The sequence below is a fragment of the Convolutriloba macropyga genome, chromosome 5, assembly GCF_964194025.1.
Source record: "Convolutriloba macropyga chromosome 5, txConMacr16.3, whole genome shotgun sequence".
Classification (NCBI taxonomy): domain Eukaryota; kingdom Metazoa; phylum Xenacoelomorpha; order Acoela; family Convolutidae; genus Convolutriloba; species Convolutriloba macropyga.
In genome coordinates this window covers 22,733,644-22,759,906 of record NC_134472.1, presented here as the reverse complement: position 1 = coordinate 22,759,906, position 26,263 = coordinate 22,733,644, and the positions used below count along the sequence as shown (strand labels likewise).

The 26,263-nt window shown below is 35.0% G+C and overlaps 4 protein-coding genes across 5 annotated transcripts in view; 3 read left to right on the top strand and 1 right to left on the bottom strand.

Moving 5' to 3' along the window:
- LOC142340312 (uncharacterized) overlaps positions 1–4,929 on the top strand; it is a 48,270-nt gene extending 43,341 nt beyond the window's left edge. The window contains exon 10 of the mRNA XM_075390887.1: positions 3,766–4,929. Within this exon, the coding sequence (XP_075247002.1) occupies positions 3,766–4,524 (759 nt within the window). The 3' untranslated portion in view covers positions 4,525–4,929. The remainder of the gene's footprint in view (positions 1–3,765) is intronic.
- Positions 1–26,263, bottom strand: part of LOC142339250 (dolichyl-diphosphooligosaccharide--protein glycosyltransferase subunit DAD1-like) — a 277,073-nt gene that overhangs the window by 143,214 nt on the left and 107,596 nt on the right. The gene's annotated exons all lie outside the window — the stretch shown is intronic.
- LOC142339235 (uncharacterized) lies at positions 5,029–14,619 on the top strand. The gene is made up of 2 exons (XM_075389094.1): positions 5,029–6,380; positions 13,047–14,619. Exons 1-2 carry the CDS (start codon positions 5,032–5,034, stop codon positions 14,245–14,247), a joined length of 2,550 nt encoding a protein of 849 aa, XP_075245209.1. The 5' UTR covers positions 5,029–5,031; the 3' UTR covers positions 14,248–14,619.
- Positions 18,340–26,129, top strand: LOC142339880 (uncharacterized). Its single transcript, XM_075390199.1, has 3 exons — positions 18,340–18,595; positions 21,176–21,336; positions 25,413–26,129. Exons 1-3 carry the CDS (start codon positions 18,479–18,481, stop codon positions 25,651–25,653), a joined length of 519 nt encoding a protein of 172 aa, XP_075246314.1. The 5' UTR covers positions 18,340–18,478; the 3' UTR covers positions 25,654–26,129.

Here is a 26,263-nt window from a genome sequence, read left to right as displayed (position 1 = left end):
AGCAGGATATTATGTTCAATGCCGCACGTGAAAAAGGGTGTTAATGTCAATCTGCTGAACAAAAATTAAAGAGAAAGACGGTGGTTTTTGTTGAGCATTTTTCTCTAAGAAAGTGAGAGAGTTTAACTTTTAGTGTTGGAGAAAAAAAAGTGAAGAAATTTTCTATGTAGAGAAAAATGTTTTGTTAGCGTGTGGCATATTCAAACCGGTTGTCTCTTAGTTTTGAATCTAACTTTTTGGCTCAATTTTTTTCACTTGCTTCATTATATAAATGGACGCTTCGAAGAAGTAATAACCATTTTAGGCCCTATAAGAGTTTTTTTTAACAGGTGTGAAATTTTGAGCTATCTTGTCATTTCGCCGTTTTAGACATTTTTTTCGGCAAAATTTTTCAATTGATCGATCTTATGGTGAAAGAGTTTTATGGTCGCAGTAAGTGTTTTTAGGAAATTTGATTTTGAGGTATACCAATTAATTTTTTATCTTTTTTGTAAGAAGAATTTTTAATTTAGGTCGATTTTCGCTTCGCCTCTTTTGGTGTTTTTTGATATTCTGCCTATTTCTTGTTTTTTTCTGATTGTGAAAAATCTTTCCTCAGTACAGACTTTTATCTTACATATTTTATGTTTTGTTAATAAGAGGAGAGAGTTCAATGTTTGATGCGCTTGTCCAATAAACAAACTTTGTTAAAAAATAGTTCCTGTTTTTTGCACGTTATTTTGTTTAATAGCCGCGAAGTGATAGCGGCTATTATTGGGGACATCGTGGTTTTTTGCAATCCAAGAATTGGATTGTATTGGTGCTCTGTCTTTTTTTTATTTTTGTAAGATGTTTTCACACCTGTTTTCATGACTTTGAGCTTTCAAAACGGGATAAACGGGTAAAGCTCAGCGGACATCAAGTTTCATTAGAGGCCCGCGTTTAGTAGTCCCTCAAGTACTCAGAGTGGTGAAGCTACTGGGAAGGCCGTAATTCAAGGTTAAAAGGTCATTTTTGGGAGTTTTTGAGCCTAAAATAATGAAATTTTTAGCACTTTTCGTCATTTTTCGGATTTTTTGTTAGACCAGTCTGAAATTGAGGTTTATTAAAGTGGATAAAGGTCCTTTGCAGGACGTAATTGCTTTTTGGCCACTTTAAGCGCTATATCTATTGCTACTCCAAACATAAACACGGTAATTTATACTATTTTTTTCAGATTGTTTGAAAAATTTTGTCGTTTTTTGAGTTGTTTCAGACTTTGATGTCAATCTCCTTTGCGGTTTAATAATAGGTTATTGAATAGTTTCTAGTGGTAATGGAGTGGTTTTAAACATTTTAACTTCATGAATTTTACCAATTTTTTAAAATCAAACTTACCAATTTTTTTTTTGAAATTTTCTGACATTTAGTGTCATTATTCAAGTTTTCCAGCCCCAGGGGGCAAGAAGCCTCATCTAGGGTTTAATGAAAATATTTGTTGGCCATGGAATGGTGTTCAACATTTTAATATCTTCTTACAAATTTTTTGATAAAGTTGAAATTTTTTTTAAATTTTTGAAATTTTCCTTCAGTGGCCAAGGAACCTCCTATAGGGTTTGCTAGTATGTTACTACATAGTTTCTAGGGGCAATAAAATAGTGTCCAATTTTTTAATTTTGCAATTGTGGGAATTTTTTAAATGAAAATTGCAATTTAAAATTTTCGATTGTTTTCATATTTTTCGATTTTTTTTGTCATTCTCTGAGTTTAACTATCTTTACTGGCCAACGAAACTTTTTAAATGTTGTAGACGGTTTACGAAACAGAACTCCAGAGTCAAAAAATTGTTGTGACTTTTTATAGCCCTATTTTTGGAAATTTTCTTAGTTTCTTGATGCATTTGTCATATTTGTCCAGTTTATCTACTTTTAGTGGCAGATTCATCTCTTTCAAGGTTTTTGCGTGAGTTAATGAGTATTTGGAAATGAGTCATATATGGCCTTCAAGTTAAAGGCTTCAAGGGTTTTAGCAATGATCGTTTTTTTGGTTAGTTTGTTTGATTCTTTTAGTTTCTCAACTTTTGAGATTTTGTCTTGTTGGCTGGGATTGTTCAATTGATCTGCTGGTCAGGTTCATTATGTCTGTCTTTCATTCAATTATTTGGATTGTTTTCAGGACTTGTCCTGCTATGTGTTTTAATTCGTCGTCTCCATCGATGATTCTTACAACCTGACTTCTTGGAATTGACTTTTTCACTAACTTCTATTGCTTTGCAGTTAAAATTTGTGTGCGTGACGTCATTTCTGCTTTTAGGCCAATTGCGTGACTTACCTCACTCAAAAAAATGACTTCTGAACTCACTTATGGAACTTTAAATTTTATGAATATTTTAGTTAAAGATCAATAGTGCCATTAAATTGACAGTCCGAATCTATCCCTAGTGGTCTATTAAAGGACTGGAGGTCGATCTATCTCTTATTTCTTTGGTTGTTTCAGTTTATGGAAGGCCACAAGCGGCTATTTTCCGGCAATCTGCCGGCTATGTTTTTTTAGTACGCTATAGTTTGGAACTGACTAAACAAAAATAGTGTCGAAAGGTCTCTCAGAACGGGCCTAGTGACGGTCGGAGTTTTTGCTTTTATTATTGTAAACAGATTTCAATTCTGGTTCGTTTTTTCTATGCCTGATTCATGGCTTTTCTTGGTATGAACTGTTATCATAGTTTTGCTTTTTTGTTGGCAGCTATTCATTGAAAAAAAGGAAGTATCTCACTTTATGTTCAAATCAATTTTTTTTGGAATAGCGACATCAGGCACATTTTTTTTTCCTGCGTTTTGCTACTTTTTGGTTTCCGTATTTTTGAAAGTTGTTGACTAGTTTCTCAAAGTGAATATGTTGTTTGAGTGGGTTTTCGGATGTGGTTGAAGTCAAGTTTGCATCAAGCCGATTCCATTGTTTTCGGTATGTTTTTAGTTCACTTTACCGTTTAATCACATTTTTCAATTTCACAAGTGGCTGTTTCCGCGCTCGACTTTTTGTGAAATGTCCTCTGCTTAATGTTTTAGTTAAACAAACAAATAAAAAGGTTTACGAAATTTTTACCAATTTTGTTTGAAAAAGTCCCTTGAAAGATCGATTCGGTTTTTCAAGAGCTTTTTAATTGCTCTCAAACGAAGTTTGTAGCAATTATATTAGTCCTGTCGGTTTTTTTAATGCGATTTTTCGCTTGACCAATTTTTCGTCTGACGCTTTTGACTTTTCGTCCTCAAAAACGGGATAAACAGGTAGCACCCAGCGGGCATTAAGTGCTCTTAGAGCCTTTCAGCTCTGTTTCAGCTCAAACTGTCTTGGAGACTTATACTTATACTTATGGTGTGAGGGGCGGTTCTTAGAGGTTGACACCCCCCCCCCTTTGTTGACCCCCCACCCCCACTATTGGCTCCACCCCCCACCGCGCTTTTGCCCCCCCCCCCACCCAGTGCTGCCCCCATCAGCCCCCGGTGCACCCCCCCCCCCCCCCCCGCCCGCCCGTGGCTAGCTACTGACCAAGCCAACCGCTCGCCGGTCGTTTGAGAGCAATTCGCCCGACGTTAGTCGGTTATGTTCAGTGGTCGCACTTCTGTATCGGCCATAGTTGATTGCACAAAAGAGCCATTGTAGCATATTTACAGTTGCACGTGCGAAAGCAATATGATGATGAAAAGATATGTTGACTGTACAATACTGTCATAATGAATAAACCGGCCAAATAATATCAGAATAAACGCTGCCCTGAAATAGGATTTATAAAAGATATAATGTCTTTAGGACTATAAGGAGTACTCGAGGCATCGCAGGACACACCCAGAAGATGATCCCTACTTGTGCATGCATTGTGGTGACTCATTCTCCAGCAAGTATGCCCTTAAAAGCCACTTGCCTCTTCACGGCATCCGCGTGAACGAAACCCAATATCGAATGTCGTGTGACTTCTGCTTCAAAGTGTTCCCCAATGCGCGAAAGCTAAATGATCACCAACGAAACAACTGTCCCCAGATCAGATCATCCACACGTAGCACTGATCGAAGGCGTGCTAACAAGAACGTTTCAACCATAGACACTTCCTTTTCTGAGATTTCCATTATAAAAGTGTGGCGATGTTCTGTTTGTCTGAAAAAGTTTGAGAATCGGTCTGGACTGAAATGGCATGAACAGTTGCACTTGAAAGACAGACGGTACCCATGTGAGTTGTGTGGTCTGGGCTTTGGGGACAATGGTGAACTGGCCAGACACCGACTGGAGCACAGGTGGGATGCCGAGTTCAACTGCTTCCTCTGTCCATCAGCCAGATTCCTTGACACTCAACACCTCCTCCAACACGAACACAATACACACAGTCAACAGAATCAATACAATAACAAACAACCAAATCATTCGAGTAGCTCTGCTCCTTCTTTTAAAAACTTCTGCACTATAAAGTTAATCGGCCAGACTTGGTTGAAGAGTGAGTCCAACCCCATCGACTTAGTTGAGATCAATCCTCTTGTGGCAGATTTTGTATCGAGGAAATGGAGAGAGCTTCCTTAAATAAATGTTCCAAAATTTTGAGAACCCCCCCACCCCCACCGGTTAATTATGACCCTCCATTTTTGATATTTAGTAGTAATGCATAGATGTAATGGATAATCTGACCTCTTATTGGGCTATAAAAACCATAATTAGTGTAAAAGCCCGCAATAGTTTGTTAAGACATGACAATGAAAACAAAATGTTTAATCACCTGAGTGAGGGGGGATTCCTAATTTTGTATCGATATGATGAACTTCAAAAACTGTATTGCGAATAATCCTTCGAAACCGACGCCAATAAAGTTCATTAGATCTTGCGAGCAATGAAAAGGTGCTAATTTTGTATACAACATAATAAAAGGTTCTGTATACAATAAAATAACCTGTTATTTTGATACATAGAGCAGATATCTTTTTGTACTTACCAACTATTTCAGTCGCTAGTATTTGTGTGGGTTATGTATCTTTTAGTATTACGGTTTATGAGTAGCAACTGGCATGATACGAATGTTTTTTCAGATTAACAATGCGCTTTAAGAGGAAGCAGTACAAGTGCTCTACCTGCAAGTTGGACTTTGCAAGGGAGAGTGCATTGGCCAATCACAAGAAATTGTCCCATGCTCAGAACTCTCCTGTGAAAAAAATCAACAGCGGAGATCATGCAAAAGTTGTTCCAGCCGCCAAAGAAGTGAAAAGCAAAGGAAATATTCCGACGAAGAAACGAGCTCAAGTACAGGCTCTGAAGATGAAATTGAAAAAGGGTCAGAATTTGTTAGTGAGGAGCAAAATGCTGGCGATTGACAAACGAGGCCCTGTTAGAAAACTGAAGCGTCACGTGAAATCGGCCAAAGTCAAGTCAAATTTAACAGCACAGCTTAAGGAACGTACAAAAAATAGAATCTTTGAAAGGGGTCAACACAAGGCAGGTAGAAATACGATCCGAGAAAATAACAAAAAAGAGAATACAACAGATAATGAGCTGTCTTTAGTTCAAAAGCGAAGTCAGGAACAGAAAGAGATCCAGTTCAATGCAGCTCTACAGTTTGGATTCCCTAGTGTGTCTGAGATGTTCTTTGGAAAGTCTGGATCTCAAAGAGGAAATAGAAAAGAAGAGAGGCGGATGGTGTTGGCAGTTGAAAGAATGGAAGTGCCTGAAAAGATGTGGTTTGTCATTGAGGAGATGGAAAGACAGGTTTCAACTGCTGGTAGACTTAATAAACAATCCACATCCACCCTCGTAAACAAGTCGGTCATTTCCACCAGAAGTAGCAAGAGGAAGCGTATTGATTATGCGGATCTTTCGGTGAGAAATACATCGAGTAAAAGAGTCAAATTAGACAAAGTATCGGCGAATAATGAAGTGAACAAAAACAGCAACAGTGCAATTGTTAAAATAGCAGAGTTTGACCAGCAATCACAAAGAAGTACTGCCTCATCGGGTCGAGGGACGAGTGGAAATGTTGACAATGAGAAAACGACACTGAAAATAACTCAGCCAGTAGGCGAGAGCCGCACTGGAAGGAAAATCAAAATTCCCAGAAAGTATTTGGACGATGACTTCGAAAGTAGTAACACTAATGTGAAGAAGCAAATGAGTAAAGACAAAGATAGCGAGTCTGTCTCTTCAAGCGACAACAGAAGCAAGGAATACAGCAAAAACAAAAAGAGTGAATATATGCCAATGCGATTGAACAGGAAATCATCAGTTGGAACAGCAGACATGACTGATGTTGCAAGTTCTGAAGTGTCCTCTATTAACGTCTCGTCAGTTATGATGGATAGTTCATCTACTCATCAGCAGGGATCTCAGGGCTACTGGTGTGAAACATGTAGCAGAGGATTCTCTAGGTTGGCAGCACTCGAGAAACACAAAAGGTCAGCTGCTTCCTTCTATAATTACTACCATTCAGCCCACCACGCAGCATAAGTAAATTCATTGTAGCAAAATGTGGTTCTTAAATGTAGGTCTTTGTCTCGTTTCTTATCCTCCATCATCTTTCCAATTTTTCCAACATTTTTCCAAATGGGGAAATATGAATGCGAGGCATACTTTTCCATAGTCAATTTCTCACTTTTGCTGTACGCATTGTAGAGCAAAAAAACGAGACAGTATGTTGTCGCACTTAGAGGCTTCATTTGAGCTTTGTTGGAAAAGTGTTTGTTGAGTTTTGTCCTCTTCTATATAGAGAGGAGAGTAGCTTAGTTATTAAAGCAGATTACTAATAACTATATTTGAGTTTACAAAATTGTTTTAAAAAAATAAAAATTTTATTGAAATTTTATAGGAGACAAGAATTCAAAAGGGGAACACAAAAAAGACTAATTGGAACTGTTCGCGGGTTTTTCCTGAAACCTTATGGAAACTTATTTAGAATTATGTACCCCAACACGTTTTGTAATTAACCAAGAAAGATAGAGAATTTTCACCAGTATGAGACTGAAAATAACAAGGATGTTCGTTAATGGGCGTTCGCACATGATGTTCCGACCCGAGTTCAACTAATTTTTGACTTAATTGTCAACCTAATGATGAGATAATTAAAAATAGATGTTTGAGTTTTAAAAAATTGTAACTAAACCGAACTAATAATTGAACTGCATAATACCATGCCTCATTAAAGCGCTCACAATATCTGCCAACAGAAAGACTACGAGAAAAAACAAGCCCCAAAATAAGCAGAAACAAAATTTTTTCAGCGAATGTGCTAAAAGAAGAGAAAAAGAAACACAAATATTGACCACTCACAAAATTTTATGAACACGCATATTGTCTAACAAACAAAACATGAGTTACGACTTGACATCAATGGAAAAATAGTTTATGAATTACTAGAAGTTGGATGGAACCTCTCAATGATGAGAATAAATTACAGGCTGACGAAAAGAGCAAAAACTGAAAAGTATAAAAAATCTTTGAGAACGAACAATAGCGTAAACTTTAATACTTCGCTATAAACTGAGTGCATTGAGCAACATAATTCATTCAATACTGAATTAGAAGCCTATGAGACCAGTCGTCATTGTACGACTACATGAAAATTAAAAAAGGCAAAAACAGCAACTTCAAAAAAAAAATTCAGCGAGAAAAGTGTCGAAGCCAAGAAAAAGAATTTTTGGTAAAATTTTTCTAATCTCATAAATTTTTATATGCAATGGGGTTCTTCTTTTTTAACAATATGACTCACTCCAAAAATCAACAAGTATGAACATATATAATAAAACCTCGAAATTTTTGAGAAAACCCATTATATCAACATCTTTGAATTCAGTAGCTTTCAACGGAAGACAAAAAATAAGCTAAGTTATGCCTCAATGTGGGCAAGGCTGATTGTCTATCGTAAGTAATCAAAAGAACATCACAATAAGTCTTATGATTATGAAAACAACAACAAATACATGCAAACCAAAAAAAAGTGTTTAATTTAAACCATAAGCGTAATTTTAAAAAAAATTATGAAAACTCGTGGCATCGAATTCATAAAACCAATAGTTAGAAGATTAACACTCTGGTCAGATTCGTTTTAATTGCAATAGAAAAGATGGAGGTCTTGTCAATACTGAGACTCACTTTCAGTTCTTGAAATTAAATTTAAGATTAGTTAATGTCAAAAAAATTCTAAAAACTTAATTTTAAAGTCTTAACAGCCGTTAAATTCAAGAGCTTTCAGCAGAAATAAAAAAATATACTACCTTATGCCTCCATGGGAGGACTTGGATTTTTGGTAATCAATGCCTTATCTATAAGACATCGCAATAAGTCCTATGATAATCAAAACAACGACAAACTCAGGCAAAAACTGAAAAAATTTGAGAAAATTGTCGAAGCCATTTAAACCATAATCTTTTCTCTGAGAAATTTATGTGTGATCCACTGAACGTCTTATCTTTTTAAGCCAATGAGAACTGCCAATACGAAGATAATGAGATAGGATTTCAATAGGAAACAAAATTACAAAAAAATCAAGTTTTTTTTTGAAATACGAAACTCGTGTTATCGAAGTAATAAAACCAATAGTTAGCAGATAAAACCGCTTACCAGAAAGACTTACTTTTCATGAAAATTAGTTTAATATCGGCTAATTTGCAGAAAAATTTTGAAAAATTATTTTTTAAAGTCTTGACAGCCCTTAGCTGTCCACTCAAAGCGCTATATAGGTTTACCTAATGCTCATTAGAAAGCCGGCTGCACTTGTAGTTAGCGAGTCTTTGCCATAGGATTTCCAATATTTCCAATGATTGATGCCTTGAAAACGAATATTTTGTTCATTGGGTATCAGTTGACTGTAAATGAGTATTGTCGTTAACAGAGTTTTGATATGAAAAGTGACTAAAAAAAACCATAATAAATAGAAAGTTTTCTAAAAAAAACCAGCTCTTAAATTGAATTCGAGTTTTTTTATGGTAAACTTCCTCACGAGACCAGAACTAGCCTTTTAATCGGTCTGCTGGTAACACAAAAATTGTTTCCTTTTGTAGCATGAAAAGTACTTTTGAAGTAATATTTTTATTGAAAAGCCTTAATTTGAACGAAAATTACGCTAAATTAAACAAAATCATGCTAAAAGTGAACAAATATCACATGTTCACACAAAACGTTAAACCTCGATAACTCTTCGAAAAATACGAAATTCAGAAAAATCTTTTTAATTTCGAATTCTACGCTGGACGATCTGTTTAATGATTCCACTCACATTTCTCAACGATAAGTATATCGATCGTCCAAAATTGTCTGAACAAAAAAAAACCCATTTGAGTATATAGTTCCTCCCCCCACAAATGGGGTCGGAACAAATAAAACTAACGCTAAATTTTAAGAAAAAAAGTTAGAAAAACTGAAAAATTTTTTTTGCTTTGAACTTTCAAGTTAGCTTTTAACCTATGGCATGCCTTCCAGTTGATTTTCAAGTTTGATTTTTCAGAAATTGTGTGCAAATGATCATGAGAGGCACAAATTATTTCTAAAAAACGAGATAGAAAATACGAACTTGAATGATTCGTATTTTAATGGGCTCACTAGATAGTTAAGCTCACTAACTTGACAAAATGGCTGCCGAAATCAGTCTTATTGATTCATCGAACACAGCATAAGGCATTATTATGAGTCATTTGAAATATCACAGATAAAGAACTTACGCTTAAACTGAAATTCATGTCCCACAGTTATAACTAAAAATTGGTATAACTAAAAGTTTAAAGAAGTGTGCGCATATGGGATACTCGAAGCTAAAAAACAATTTCTTGAAAAGGTATAATCTATGTCTTTGGTTGATTGTTCCCGATACTTCAAGTGATTTTCAGTTTTAGTTTTGGCCTACATTTGATGAGGAGTTTCAGTCGAATTATTTAGGAGTCACCTTTTGACCTAAAAACAGACTGAAATGAGAACTTTTATCGGGAAACAGGGCATTGATCTCTTAGTTATACCACGGTTTATTTCGTTATCAATTTTTATCTTCAAAAGATGTGCGACATCAAAACTACGGTATTCGTATTCGCTTAAACAGAGCTAAAAAAACGTTTTTTTAAATATCCTTCGTCAATTTTCCTTAAATTAGAATAGCCCGTAGTGCCTGTTCTCTCCAGTTGGCTTCGAAATGATTAGCATCAATAAAGAGAAATACCATTAGAGTTTTTAATAGGATTCTCTTGAAAAATTAAACACAAAGGTCTACTTTTTGTGAAGTTGATTTTTCCATCCTCTAAGTATCGGAAAAACTTTGGAATACCATGCTTTCAGTGCGATAAGCGTTTATTTGATTGAGATTTACTGAAAATAATTAAATATGGGAGGTTCGTTACAGTCAAGAAATTTGTTTACTGAGAAAAACACTTAAAATTTATCTTTTGCAACTCTTTTTCCTGCTTAGTATTGATGCTAAATTATCTTTTCTGCAAAATTCTTCATGCTCGAAAATTATGTTCTTGGCCCCGACAAGGAGACCCCTACAAATATTCTTTGGTAGTCTGTCTGAGAAGGGGAGGCAAATTTACATAGCTGCAAAACTTTGTTGTGCTTGGCTGTTTCTTCTGTCTTGGGTTTCTTTTGTTTTCTCAAAAGTTTTTTTGTTGGAACAGTTCTGGACGCTGAAAAGAGCAACATTTTTCCTCTTTACATGCCATCTTTTAGCGGCATATACGCGAGTGACGTCTTTTTTTTCAGTGATACCAGAGTGTTTAGCTGTATTAAGTGGTTAATGTTTGGTTCTTCAATGACGGCCTCTCACTAAATGACCGACTTAGTTCTGTATTGTTTGCAATCTATATGCTACCGTTCTAGAAGATCAGCTGTTTTTTTTAATTGTTGGCTGTTATCAAAACAAATTGAACATAATTGAAAAAAAGTTCCGCAAGTTAAACAATCTGTATCAAGTACGACTGACGCTTGCTTGTTCTCCTTTTGCTTTTAGCGCTTCTTGTGGTTTTATGGCAAACAGTTCAAAGTTTGATCTTTCAAGGGTAAACTCGAGATTATAAAAGAGAATTTAACCTATGTTAATCTACTGGATACGCAAAATTTCTGATTTTTCAAGCTCCAGGAATTTTTATTAATAGCCGCGAAGCAATAGCGGCTATTATTGGGGACATCGTGGTTTTGTTACAATTCAAAGAATTTTAATTGTATTGAGGCGCTGTCTTTTTAAGAGCTGCTCACACATTTTCATGAATTTTGAAGTCAAATTGGAGTAGTGATTTTGGTCACGCCGAAACAGAAAGTGGAGCGAAATAGCGAGTGATTTTGGGGCGTGAAATTTTTTTGCTCTAATTTTAAAGTAGAGTGAGAAAACGGTGTTTTTTGTTCGCTAGTGGTTTTTTGTTCACATGCGACGATTTCACTTTGACTTTTACTGTTTCTTTTTCAATTTTTTGGTTGGGATTTTTTCTTGATGGTTTTCTCAATCCACTCATAGTTCATTCTAGGCCTAGTTTTTTGTTTGAACCAGATTTTCATTTCTCGCTAGTGGTTTTTTGTTGACATGCGGCATTTTGACATCGATTTTCTGTTTTTTGTTCTATTTTTTTATCTTGTTTTTTTTAGAAATGGGTTTCCCAATTCTCTCATAGTCCGATCTAGGTCTAGTTTTTTGTTTAATCAATGAAAATTTTTGAATTGTGCGTTAGGACTTGTCCTGCTAAGTTTTTTTTTAATTCGTCGTCTCCATCGATGATTCTTGCCTGACTTCTTGGAATTGGCCTTTTCAATTTCAGTGATTTTTACTGCTTTGCAGTTAAATTTTGTGTGCGTGACGTCATTTGTTTTGCTTTTAGGTCAATTGCGTGGTTTACCTCACTAAAAAAAATGACTTCTGAGCTCTCTTAATGAACTTCATATTTTATGAATTGTTACTAGTTAAAGGTCAATAGTGTGCATCTAAGCAGTGCCAAACGTATATGCCCTAATTCGTGAGTATTAGAGTCTTGAGTTTTTGATTTCGAATATTAAATTAGGAAAAGCCCTATTAGGGCTTTTTCCTTATAGACCGTATGTGAAAATGACTGTCGGGATCTAAATAAAAAGTCTATTGGTCTATGAAAGGACTGGTGGTTAATCTGTCTATCTTATTTCTTTAGGTGTTTCAATTCATGCAAGGCAACAAGCGTCTATCGCGGCTGTTTTCCTGCAATCTGTCGGATATATTCGTTATTTGTCGCAATTTTATTTTTTAAATCTTCAAGTGCCTTCAAGGTCAATTATAAAAATGGGCCTTCTGTTAAAGTCAGCCCAGTCACATTTAATTGAAACGAAGCTTTATAACCAATTTTTTGCCTAAAAACAGAATTCATCATTTTGCTTAGAATGTGTATCTTGAAATAGGCATATACGTTTTTTTGTTTTTTTTTTTAAAAAATAATTTCTTAGTTCGACATTTCTCCAGTTCGACTGACAGTTCAGTTATCTTTAAAATCTTTTTTATAAATAAGTTCAATTTGGCCTGGCCTTTTTCTTACTGGCTGATTGATAAGGTTTTCGGATATCACCTTTTTGAGTTAATTGCTCTCAGATTAATTTGGCAGAAATTTTTTCTAGCTAGAGTCTTTTTGTCTCTACCAGCAGTGTTTTAGTCTAATCTTGATTCCTTGGTTTCTAAATTGCTATCATTCAGAATTTCAAGCAGCGAAACCCAACTGCAGAAATTTTACCACAAAAAGTTGAAATGTTCTCCGACTAAAAGTCAAGTAAAAGTGTTCAACAATTATTTCAAGTTAATTGATAACCGTCGCATTGATCTTTTCTGCAAAATTTTAAGCAGAAAAAATTATTTTAATAGAAACGGATATTTTGTTTGTCTTGAAAAGAATTCAGTGTGAGAGGTGTTCTGTTGGTTTGCACATTTATAACTTAAAATATCCAGGAAATTCTTAGTGTAGCTTTTAAAAATGCTTATCTATCGGCAATTTTTCATCTCCGTGTAGCTGAGCTTTTATGAAAATGATTGCATAGAACTGTGCTAGTTTTTCTTACTCTGCCCAAACTTTGCTTATTCTAGCGGATTAGTTTTTCTTATGAAGAATTTGATGCTAATATCGTTATCTTGTTCACAGGTCCTCACACAGACAGAAGAGCCACGCAAAAGCAACAGCTGCGGCAGCCACAGCCATAAAGATGAAGGCGTTCAAACTGCAGCTGAGAAAGATTCAGATTCCAGATCGACATTTGAAGAGAGAGAAGGAAAATAGGAGAGAGCTCAGATCTCCAGACATGACTGACAGATTTAGTTATTTGGGAGGAGAAAGTGAAAGCAAAGTGAAGAGAACTCCTAAAATGAGAACTATAGAAAGATTCAGGTCGCCTCAATCAAAGCAAGTTAAGAAATCTGTGAAAGAGAGACTGGGATCTAAACTGTTGTTGTCTTCACCTTTCACTCGACCTGATGGATGGGGTCAACCTCAACTGGGCGAATTTAATCAAGAAAATCAGATGCGCGATCAAGGCATTGAAACAGCGGCAGACGAAAGTACAAAATTTGGGATTTTCAACGGTTTAACTGATGATTTAAAATTCGAGAGTATAAAATGCGTATTCTGTTCAGAAAGATTTCCTGATGTGTTCACAGTTAATCTACACATTCAAAGCTGTCCATTTAGACAGATCTCCAACAAAATTGTTGAACAATCTCGCGATGAGAACAAAATTGAGCCAGAAATTGCAGTTGTCAATGACGAGGATATTGGATATAAATTCTCTTGTGAATACTGTTTCAAAGTGTATGCTACGAAGGACAAACTCAAGGAACATCAAAACACAAACTGCCCTCGATTCGGGGCTGTGAATCCAGAACACAAATCAGTTATAAATGTTGTAAGGAGAGAAAGCTCTGTTCCCAAATTCTGGCGCTGTCAAACTTGCTTCAAGAAATTTGGCTCTCGATCTGGACTGAAATGGCATGAACAGTTGCACTTGAAAGACAGACGGTACCCATGTGAGTTGTGTGGTCTGGGCTTTGGGGACAATGGTGAACTAGCCAGACACCGACTGGAGCACAGGTGGGATGCCGAGTTTAACTGCTTCCTCTGTCCCTCGGCCAGATTCCTTGATACTCAACACCTCCTCCAACACGAACACAGCACTCACTTCTCACATAGTAGTCAACTCAAACATGTTCACTCTGCCAATAATTTCTCCACACTGAAGATCACCGGAAAAACTTCTCTTGTTTCGGAGAAGTGGCCACTGGATGTTGTTGATGTGGATCCGATTGTAGAGGATTATGTAGCCAGAAAGTGGAGGGAGATTGCTTGTTGATTAAGATAAACTAATAGCTTTAATATTCGCACATGAATATAGATCGGAGCAGGTTTTTCGTTTTAATTCCACGAGATACAACGAGATTGCATTTTGCGAGGTCCACTTGTATGCTAATTCCTGATTATTCTAATGGTGTTCCTCTTCCAAACTCTGAAATCGACAATCCCTATAGTATTCTAAATATGGGTACTTGTGGATCTTTTGTTACATTTCTGATAATTTTCATTTTTATAAAAGTGATTTCACGCAGTTTTCCAGATTAATGCTTATTGTTTTTATCCTATTTAATAAATGTAGTTTAAAGTATTTTAGTGTTTTGTTTGAGTTTTGAATAAAGCTTTAATTAAAATTCAATTTATTATTGATTTATGGTTTTTAAATGACTGAAGTAAAAGCCGGGGTTATTTCTGCTCTCCTCGTGTTTCTTGTTTGTAGTTTGCTGTCTGCATAGAGCTTTCTGGCGATCGATTGATTACACTTCAAATTCTAAAACAGTTATTGATCAGCTTATTGGTTGATCTCAAACCAAGCTTATAGCAATTATTTTTATCCTGTTTGCCATTTTTAACGATATTTTTCAGACTTTTCCCATCATAGCCTCCCACATAGTTACAGCTCCCTTTACGCTATATAAAACTATACTTCGGGGTGGGTATACGTATCTGTAACATGACTATATATCTTGTGTGTGTGTGTGTGTGTGGGGGGGGGGGGGGGGGTAAAAAGGGGAAGACGCGTTTTTCCTACGACCAATGTTTTGTCTAACCCTTTGACTTTTGTCTTGAGAAATGAGACAATGGGGCTCGCTAAAAACTGATGAAGAACTTGAAAAACCACTAGGGAGAGAGGAAATTTCGTTCAAACACCTTTTTTACTCTACTTTATAAATTTATAGGGATAAAATTTAATGCCATTAAAACCATTTTCAATTTTTTTTGCTTCATTTACTGTTTCGATGTCACAAAAATCGCAATGGTGAAAATATCTTAAAAAACACATTTCCCCGTCCGTGCACGTTTTGAGCTTAATTGTCTACCAAATGAGGAAGAGATAAACTTTCAAAAACTCATTTCAAAATTATTGGCGTTTAAATAAAAAAATGCCTCAAACTCAAATTACTTAGTAAGGTAAATAAGACCACATTAGGGGATCGATGAGACCTGCCATTATTAAGACTACGAGACAGACAAAAACAAAATCAAATAACAACAAACTATATTTACATCAAAACTCAGGTCTTTTTTGATGAAAAGTCAAAATAGCATCAGAAATTCTAACTGAGCCAATTAATTAGTACTTCACTAGAAAAAACATGGAAGCAGTCCTTGATGAGACTCGATAACAAGTAGACAAAAAAAGAACAAAACGATGAAGGAAAAAATAAAGTTTTTCAAAGTCAACTCCAATAATGAAAACCATTGAACATCATAAATAGGTTTATGTTAATTCATACCTCAATATGAAGACATTTAGACCTGGCATTATCCGGAATATGCCGTACGTCTGCGTACTGCGTAAACAAACGACAAATACAGGCGAAAAACGTAAATTCAATTAAATTTCGTCAGAAAACTGTTTTGAAGTCGATAAAACCATATTCCATTCCTTAAAAATAAGATATAATGAATTGCTCCTTCTTTGAACATCATCATTTTGGTATGTGACATCTGAATATTGAGACAAAAAGATCAAAGTTTAAAAATACGTCTTTTTTTCGAAAAGAATTATCTTTAAACTGACAAAAACATTAGCTATCAAAGGAAATCGTGAAATAGGTTCATTTAATTCGCCACAGAAACCGTTGAGATATGTCTTTATCCAGATAATGTCATTTGACGATATAGACAAAAATAAAAATCCAACTGATTTTTGCGAAAAGAAGGTGTCGAAGCAGTTAAGATAATAAGCAATGCGCTTAAAACATTAGATATATTCAATTTTGATTTTTTTCAACGCCAATAATGTGATAAGACCTTTAATTAATGAGACTAGATACCAACTAGACAGCAAAGTACAGCCAAAATGCAAACTTAAAATATACGTCCAAATTATTTGATTTCGGACTTAGAGATTGTTATTTTGTCCCTTCAAACGGGGACAAAACCCCATACTGTTAATTTATATCGTAAATGAAGTGTCTGGTCGTTCCTTTATTCCATTTGTTTTGTGCATTTCTTTTTGATATTTAACACTTTATGTTTTGGCGAAGTTTTGGATATTGATCCGGTCAATTGGCTATGGTTGATTTCTTAGTGGTTTTTTAATCTGTGAAGTGCCATTAAAACAGGATATAGCAGTTGAAGCTGCACGTGAAAACAAGTGTTGAAGCCTAAATAATGACCCCAAATCAAAATCATTGTGGAAAATGTGAGTGGTAGTTTTCTGCTCACTTTTAAGGAAGAGTGATGTGTGAAGTTTGCATATTGACCAATATTGTTTTCATATGAGGCATTTTCAAAGTATTTTTTGGTTTAACTAAACTCTATTTTTTGGTCAATGTTGTTCCTCTGAGTTTCAGAGTTTTGTCTTGATATTTCAGAGATAATATCTAGATTATTTAGGTATTCATGTTTCCACTGTTCTTGTCTATTTTACTGCCTGTTTTGTTGGTTTTATATAGAGTGTAATACTCGAGTGCAGTAACTTTTTTGGCGGATTTGAATTGATTTATGGGATCTCAAGCGATGTTTTGTGGATCGTAAATTTTTGGTTTTTGTACCTTGACAATTTCCTCTGTTCTGGTTATGTTTCTTTTTTTTTGTTTATCAAGGGACACCAATTATTTAAGAAAATACGCAGAAAGGATTTGTACTGCATCGTCTATTGAAAAAATCTTGTGGAGTTGCAACCCAATAGTTTTCATTAAAATATCAATTTTTGCTTATCTGATTTAGTTTTGTATTTTCTCGAATGAAATTGATTAATATAATAGGGTACAATGAAAATTACAATGAAGAATTTTCGCTGAGTCCTTAATATACTCAGGCCGGTGTGAATTGAATGAAGTTTTTTTTCTACTCGATTTTGGACTCTTCCAGCAATGTTTCTTGATTGGTCCAGGTCAGTTAAGTTTATGGCGACCATCCGAGGTAACACAGATCGAGTAAAATCAAAACTTTCGAAACACTGGTTGGAAATCTTAAAATTTATAATTTTTAACATTTTTTTTACAATCACTAAGCTTGAGATCAAAATTTTTGCGAGAATGTTTCGAGCGATTGTTATCACGCCTTGATATTTTGCGTTTGAGATTGATTAAAATTTGAGCTTTCGGAAACAACTTAATCAAGTTCTCTCAAAAATGGCAGTGGGCATACGATCAGTATGTAATCTACGCCATCAAATACCATTTGAAGCCCCACTAATGTTGTTCAGATCCTTAGTCCTCTCCTCTCACTGTGCTCAGGCTACTCAAAGTACTACAAATTGGCTACAAGAGAAAATTGATTGAAAGGTCAAGAGATCTTTTATTGAAATCTGACGTTTCACCAGCAGAATTGTTAATAACTCAAATGAGTGTTTCAAAGTTAAGAAGTGATTCTTTATTGTCGGAATTAACCTGTTCTGGAAATACAGAAAATAAAATGTCAATCAAAATTTAAACGAATGTGAAAACGGCTTCCGCTCTACCAATATAAACTTGTACTTTCGAGAGAAACTTTAGCTACTTCAGAAGTTATTTTTTTGTTTAGCAGAAAACTAAGACCTTAATTTTGATTTACTTGTACTGAAGAAGTAGACTGTATATGACTTGTAAATGTTACCGATTGGTTATAAAAGTAATTTACTTCTCAATTCGGAAAAGAAATTTTCTAATGATACCCTTTAAACCTTTCTCATAAATATTGCGTTCGCCAAAATTGAGTGCACAACACTCGCCTAACAGTTTGAGTCGGACTAACTAAAATAGTTAATAGCATATGGGTTTTTCAGCAGTTTTATCTGATGTGTATAATGCAGTACTAGAAAGCATTTTCGATTGTTTTCTGTTTTAAAACTGTAAAGAGTAAAAAAGCAAGGTTTTGTAAAAATGAAATTCCGAACAAAAATCGGCGTCGAACTGGTATGTGAAAACATTTCTGTGGGTAATTTGTGGTTTTGTCTTCAGAGGTTGCATGTGGTGGGTATACACCAGAGGATATTCGGTCACATGGTAGTGAGAAAAGAGTACACTAGTTCCGAGAGTGCAGTAGTGAAAGGAAAGAAAAAGAATAATTTTGGTGGGTAGATGGGGGAGTATTGGCTTGAGAGGGAGAGGGAACTGATCAAGAGACATAATCAGATCATCCAGAGGAGAAAGGAACTGCTTGAAGAGACCATCCGACACACGATAGACGCAAGACATGTTAGAGAACAGCCAGCCTTAAACATTCCGAATCTAACCCAGCTCTCATAGCTCAAAATCCCAGAATAATGAAATTAGTTTGACTTTATTTGGGAGTAGTCGCTCTTTGACTGGTTGTATCTTCCCAATCATTTTTAGAACACTTTATAGGTTGCTGAGACGCTCATTGCCAAAACTCAATGACTTAAAAATTCAAAATATTCTGAGCAAACTACAATCTAGGTCCTGTGCCCCCTTGAAGCGTTAACGGATATTAAAGACAGTTTGATCAATTGTTTCAAAATTTGAATTCTTCTTACGTACTGTCCGCGCAAACTATGTTTACACTAATTGAAAGCAGTGACCATTTTTCGTCTCTATTATACGCTGCTAGTCTTAGCTCTTTGCAATGTTAGTGTAACTAACTCTTATTTCAATTTTTGGAGATAGCGGGAACAGTCTCAAATAGGCTAAATCATGGTTTGGTGAAATTTTCAATTAATTAAGACCTTACTCAGGTCACTAAAGTTCCCCACAGCCGTGGTATACGTAAATGCTAATCTGCAATTTCTTATTATTGATCTATGCAAAGAGTTAGAAGCTTTCGAAATTACGGAAGCATGCTCTTAGTTTGCGTAATTCATTCCCTGAATTCCTGATCCGTCGTTCTTAGTCCTTTGATTAATTGTCCTTAGGCCTGTAAAAATAAATTTTGATCAATTTAAGTTTTAAGGGGACTGAAACCAAAATTACATCCCAAGTTTCTTGTCTCCATTTGACGTAAACTAAAACATTGTGACAAAATTTTGCCCAAATAAGATTGACTGCGATGAAATGCAGCTGTTATGAAATGCCAATGTAATTATTCTAAATACTTCCAATTTACTATAGATTTGGTTTTACATAATTACTTCACATCACAATTACAAAGGTTTGTCAAATTGTGAAAAATGATGTATGTAATTAAGGGGCGGCTATTAATTCGTCGTCTCCATCGATGATTCTTGCGACCATTGACTTTTTCAATTTCAATGACTTCTACTGCTTTGCGATTAAAATTTGTATGCGTGACGTCATTTGTTCTGCTTTTAGGTCAATTCAATTTGTGACTTCCCGCACTCAAAAAATGACTTCTGAACTCACTTAATGAACTTTAAGTTTTATGAACATTTACTAGTAAAAGATCAATGGTGTGCATCTAAGTAGTGCCAAGCATATATGCCCTAATTCTTGAGTATTAGAGTCTTAAGTCTTGATTTCGGATATAAATTTTGAAAAAGATCTTCCAGGGCTTTTTCCTTTTAGAGCGTGTGTCTCATAAAAATGACAGTCCGAATCTAACCTAAAAAGCTTGGTGGTCTAGTAAAGGACTGGTGGTCAATCTGTCTGTCTTATTTTTTTAGTTGTTTCAATTCAATGGAAGGCCACAAGCGTCTATCGCGGCTATTTTCTGGCAATCTGCCGACTATGTTTATCTGTTTTTTTTCTAAAGTTTTTCAAATATGTGGTCTTTTAAATCCGGAGACTTTTTCTAGCTTTTTTCAATGATTTTGATGTGTAGCGGGCTTGAATAAAGGATTGCTTATTCAGATGTTTTGTGGAGCTGATTTATCTTTGGCCTTCAAATTTTGTTTTTCTTTCTTCACGTTGTCCTTTTATCAATGTTATTCAAGTTAAAATTATGACTTGGGTGTGCTTGTATTTAATTTTTAGTTCTCTCGAACGAAGTGTAAAGCAATTTTTGTAAACGTGCGAGTCTTTTTATGCCAAAATTATCGCTTGACGTTTTTGCGCTTTTGTTCTCAAACATTCTTTGACTTCTTGAGTGACTTTTCCATATTTGAGTTCTTCATTTTTGTGTGATATAAGTTTCTCTCATTCTGAAACAAAGTTCCTTACTGATATAAATATGATTATGGGGGAAGCAAAATCGAATCCTTTATAGCTGAGTGGATAAGAGGTCAGATTGTTATCCGCGAGTTTTGGGTTCGAATCCCCGTGTGGACGTTTATTTTCTACCAGAAATCATTTCACAGCTACGCCCCATATAAATTAAATTGCCCCGCTTGTCGTTCGAGGGCAATTCATCCGACGTTAGTCGGTTTATGAGTTTTATTTAAAAGGTGATTGAAAATTGCTTCTGTTAATTTCCTGCAATCTGTTTATGGATGGTGAGGTTCCGCGGAAAAATAAAGATTCATAGAAGAGCTCAAGATTGATGAAACCTATTGCTCCACGCGCCTAATTGGTGCAGTATTCTTGTTTGTAGTAACGTCTCATATTCACAGAGCATAATACTACAGTGTTGCATTTCTGAAGACGCTAAAAAAAGGTTTCAAAAAAGTTAAGTTTTATATCAATCTATTGTCGAATCGTGTCGGAAATAGGTCAAATTTATTTTTTTACAAACTTCGTTAGTTTCTTTTGCTTTGTAAGTTTGCCGGAGTGTATTAAGATATCTATCTTTGTTTCGCTTTTTAGTTCATGCGACTCAAATCATTATACAAAAAAATACAATGACATGAAATTGGTTCCATTAATATAGCACTCGTCAGCGTAAATGTTCGATCACAGCATAAGTTGCAAATGGTATTTGTTTAGGTGGGAGTGGCGGATGAGGAGTTTGAGCGGCTGGTGGATGTAGACAAGTTCTGGTTCTCTAAGAAAGTGAGGAACGAGAGACTAGTCAAGGAGGTGAAAGACACAGTGGACAGGGTGGAAGAGGAGGCCTCTGCTAGACAATCAACTGTCACTGCCACCAGGTCCGTTTCTCTCAAAATTTATACTCAAAAATTTCAGTTAATATGACATGCAAGTCTATTGATTAATAGCCGCTAAGCGATAGCGGCTATTATTGGGGACATAGTGGTTTTTACGACTCGAAGAGCATTATTGGTTTTCTTTTAGCGGAAGTACTATTTGTTCAGACGATGTTTTGACCTAAAAGCGAAAACGAGTGAAATTGCAGTGTGAACTATTAATCGGAGCGAGAGAAATTTTTTGATCATGCGCTGCGTTTAGTGAATTAATTTTTGTCTTTGAAAAGTAGTTTTTGACTGAATGACACATATAGATAACCGTTTTTAGCCGTTTTTTCGTCTAAGTGGCCTTGTTTTTTGCTTGTAATTTGGTTTTTTGTAGAAATAATATTTATTCGATGCTATATTGAAACGTAAACCTCGGAAATTGATACCACAGTGCTTGGCAGATTCTGAAAATGCGTTTGAAGTTCAAAATTGGCACATATTTCTTGATTTTTAGATAATTTTTGGCTTTTTCTGTTAATTTCTTCATTTTAATCTTTCAGCCGTCTTTCTCTCAAAAATCAGTTAATCTGGCAACTTCGTTTTGATATATCACATATTCAACGCCTCTTTATACCTCGATGTAATTTTGTTTCACAAAATTGTACATATGCTTATCCGATTTTGGTAGTTTTTTTTCCAATTTTTTAATTTTTTGTTCGAATTTCGGTATTAATTACTAGAAAGAGCCTTTTTGTGCAACATGAGGGATTTTCATTTTGTTTCAATAAAAATCAACCACGTTTGGCGTTAAGTTATTGAAAAACAATGAAAAGTTTTTTATAAATGCAATCTCAATGACTTTTTTGCAAAATGTTTCCATGTTTCGTAAGTTCGAATTCTGCTATTTCTTTTTCTGTTCTGTTCACAAGAATGGATAATTGTCTCGGATGGCTCGTCGTCTTTTCTGTTTCTCGAATGCTGAACAATGAAATGTATTCGTTTTTCTTGATTTTTTCAATTTGATTTTTAACTTTCCAATATGAAGAGTTAGTCTTTTTTACGGTGTTCTTTACCTTGTGTCCGTATTCTTCGCATTCTACTTTTTATCATTCTAGCTTTGTCCTGGCACCTACTTTTATATTGGTTTTGTTGATTTTTTCAGTTGTTAAAAAATTTAATGATTTCAGTTTTTTCTCAGATTTTTGTCATTTCTTTGGTTTGCAATTGATTTCATTCAACTTAACACTAGTACTGAGAGTTCTGAGAATTTGTTAGAAGGCCTTTTCCAAAATCTCCACTTATTACCATTTATTGCAATTTTTCTCAGCCTTAGTATTGTTTTTAAACGATTTTTTGCCTCTGATTTCTGTTGTTGCTTGTGTTTTCTATGATTAATTTAATTTTTAAATTAGTATGAAATCATGCGTAGAATATATACAACAAGGAAGAATTATGCGTTGTTTTTGTCTGAATTGCAGTGACTAGAAATCTAATTTTAGTGGTTTTGTGAGTCTTGATTTTTGATTACTTTTTTGAAAAAGTTAATTTAGTTGCTAAGATTTTTATCTGCCGTTTGCTTTCGCGATCTCTTTGAGATTACAATCATGAATTATTTTTTTTAAGATGTGTTCACACATTTTTTAATGATCTTTCAAAACGGGATAAACAGGTAAAGCCCAGCGTGCCTTAATTTTCATTAGAGGCCCAATGTGAGTTTTAGTAGTCCTTCAAGTGCTTAGGGTGGTGCAGCTGCTGGGATGGCCTCAATTTAAGGCTGAAATGTCATTCTTAGGCGTTTTTGGGCTCAAAATGGTGCAATTTTTCATGTTTTTTTTCTGTTTTTTTAGTTTTTTGTTTGATTAGCCTTCGGTAAAAGTTTTTTCAAGTTGGTGAAGGACTTTTGTGAGACCTTACTTGTTGTGACCTTTTATGTGCTATTTGTTTTGGTACTACAAACACAAACACGCAAAATGATGAAAATTTTTGCAATGTTTTTCAAGTTTTTTGAATTATTTTTCTCATTTCTAGAGTTTTTCCAGCTTCAGGGGCCAGGGAATCTAATTTAAGGGTTGATAATAGGTCACTGCTTAGTTTCTTGTAACAAAGGATTGGTTTTCAACATTTTAGTGTCCCGAATTTTAGCTTTTTTTAATGAAATCTGCTATTTTTTAAGGTTTCCTAAAGTTTTTGTCAATTTTTGGTATTTGTGCATTCTCACGTGCCAAAAAACTTATTCCATGGTCTTATGAAACGTTACTGCATGGTTGTTAGTTTCAATGAATTTGTTTTTTAACAATTTAACCTTTCGAATTTTAGAAGTTTTCTGAAAAAATTTGCATTATTTTAAAGTTTTTTCAAAACATTAGTCTCTTATTCAGTTTTTCTTGCCTCATTAGCCAGGTAACCCCATCCAGTGTTTGATGGTATGTTATTAAACAGTTGCTAGGGTCAATTGAAGGGTTTTTAACATTTTAATAGGCCGAACTTCTATTTTTTGAAATTTGAATTTCTAAAAATTATTGCCTGTCGATTTTTGTGCCAATGATTTTTTTAAAGCTTGCAATTGGATAACTGGATGGCCTTTAAGGATACAGAAATGATTCTGAAGATTTTAATATCACTATTTTTGGACAACATTTCATTAAAATTTGTGATTGATTTCATTTTAAATTTTTGGGTCAATCTATCTTTAAGGGCAAATGATTTTTGTTCAGGTCTTGCAGATATAAAACTGGACCAATTTCAGAATCAAAAATTGGCATTAATCATATTTTTGAAAATGTTGTATTTGAAGGGGTCAAAATTTGCCTTTGGGTTAAAAGTTTCAAGAGTTTTAGCAATGATTATATTTTTGTTTAGTATGAATGTTTTAGTTTCTCAATTTTTTGAGATGATTTCGGTTGTGTTTTTCATCAAAATAGACAAGAGAAAAAAAGTAGCCCAACAAACCACATTAAAGTGTTTTAAAAATGCCGACAATTTTTTAGGTGCGGGGGAGATAGGTTGGGGAGGTGGTTAGTGCTGGGGTAGTTGGGGTTGGTGGGGGTAGTTAGGGTGAAGGGAGGGGGAATTATTCCATTTCTCGCTAGTGCTTTTTTGTTCAAATGTGTCAATTTCTTTGATTTTTACTGTTATTTCTATTTTTGGTCGGATTTTTTTTCTAAATGGTTTTCCCAATTCACTCATTCCGTTCTAGGTCTATTTTTTGTTTAGTCTATGAAATTTCTTTGAATTGTACATCAGGACTTGTCCTGCTATTTGTTTTCAATTCGTCGTCTCCATCGATGATTCTTGCGACCATTGACTTTTTTGATTTGAGTGACTTCTACTGCTTTGCAATTACAGTTTGTATGCGTGACGTCATTTGTTCTGCTTTTTGGTCAATTCAATTTGTGACTTCCCGCGCTCAAAAAAAACGACTTCTGAACTCACTTAATGAACTTTAAGTTTCTGAACATTTACTAGTTAAAGATCAATTGTTTGCATCTAAGTAGTGCCAAACGTATACGACCTAATTCTTGAGTATCAGAGTCCTAGTTTTTGATTTCGAATATTATTTTTGAAATAGCTCTTAGGGGTTTTTTTCGTTATAGAACGTATGTGTCATAAAATTGGCAGTCCGAATCTAACCCAAAAAGTCAAGTGGTCTATTAAACGACTGGTGGTCAGTCTGTCTATCTTATTTCTTTAGTTGTTTTAATTCCATGGAAGGCCACAAGTGTCCATCGCGGCTATTTTCCGGCACTCTGCCGGCTATGTTTTTGTGAGACACAAAGATTAAGAGGCTTCCTAAGTTGCCACATTTTGACGAATTTTTTTAGAAGCAATTTTTAAATTAAAATGTGTTTGTCTTTTCCTTTTGGTCTCCATTTACATGAAGAAAATCTATTTTCAAATAAAATGAATGAATTTCCCCTCAATGTTGTGCAGTTTTACGCAATTTTTTCCGCATTTAGGAAGTCAGTTTATCAATTGAGGCGGGAAATATAAGAGAACCTGCAATTATGAGAATGTAGTTAGTTAACTCTGTGTGTCGTTTCTGCAATCTGATTCGAGTCCTTTTTCTTAAATGAGCACTGAATACTTTTTAGACTTAAAATCCAGAAAGAGATCTATTGGAATTACGTGAATACATGTCTTCCCAAGTGGACTCAACAGTGGGAAGAATCGACGAGTGGCGTTAGCGGAGTCGCGAAAGAACGAGTCACTTCTGCTTCATCGACCTCAAGTTCCAAAGGACAATCGAAAGAGAACAAGTCAGGAAAGGGGAATAGCGATTCAAGTGAGAAGCCGCAGAGGAAAAAGTCAGCAGGCAGCACAAAGTCCAAATGATCAAGCACTGAGAAGAAATATCCAGATATGAAAACGTTGTCAGTCGTCAAATTAGCACATCAAACTGCATTTACTATTGGCACTTTTACCGTGCAAGGTTTCGAAAAAAAAAACAGATGAGAGCTTGCTGTCAACTATGAACATCAAAATGGTGGATGCCGAAATTTTACTGCGTGTGGTTCTCACAATAGAAAATTTGTCTGTATAAAAAACATGATTAAAAAAATTGGCAATGAAATTTCAAAAAGCTACTCTTCACTTGAATTTAGATAGAGTAATACAAAAAGTGCACTCAGTCAAACTGCTCTCAATCAGTTTCAATTCAGAATTGCTACTGTGCTTCTTTTTGTGACATTCATAACTAAATTTCCTAAATTAGCTTTAGATTCTTATTCTCAATGGCAATCGATCTCTGTAAATAGTGCAAATAATTGAACAAATGAGCTCTTGATTTATGTAAATTATTCTCTACACCATTTCTAATAATTTAAATTTTTTACGCGTCAAAAGAAAATTTGTAGAACTCGATCGACGATGCCTGTTTTTTGCCCATACATTAAATATTTAGGGAAAAGATTTGTTTTTAACTGCATTAGCGTGGTGGAGTTAC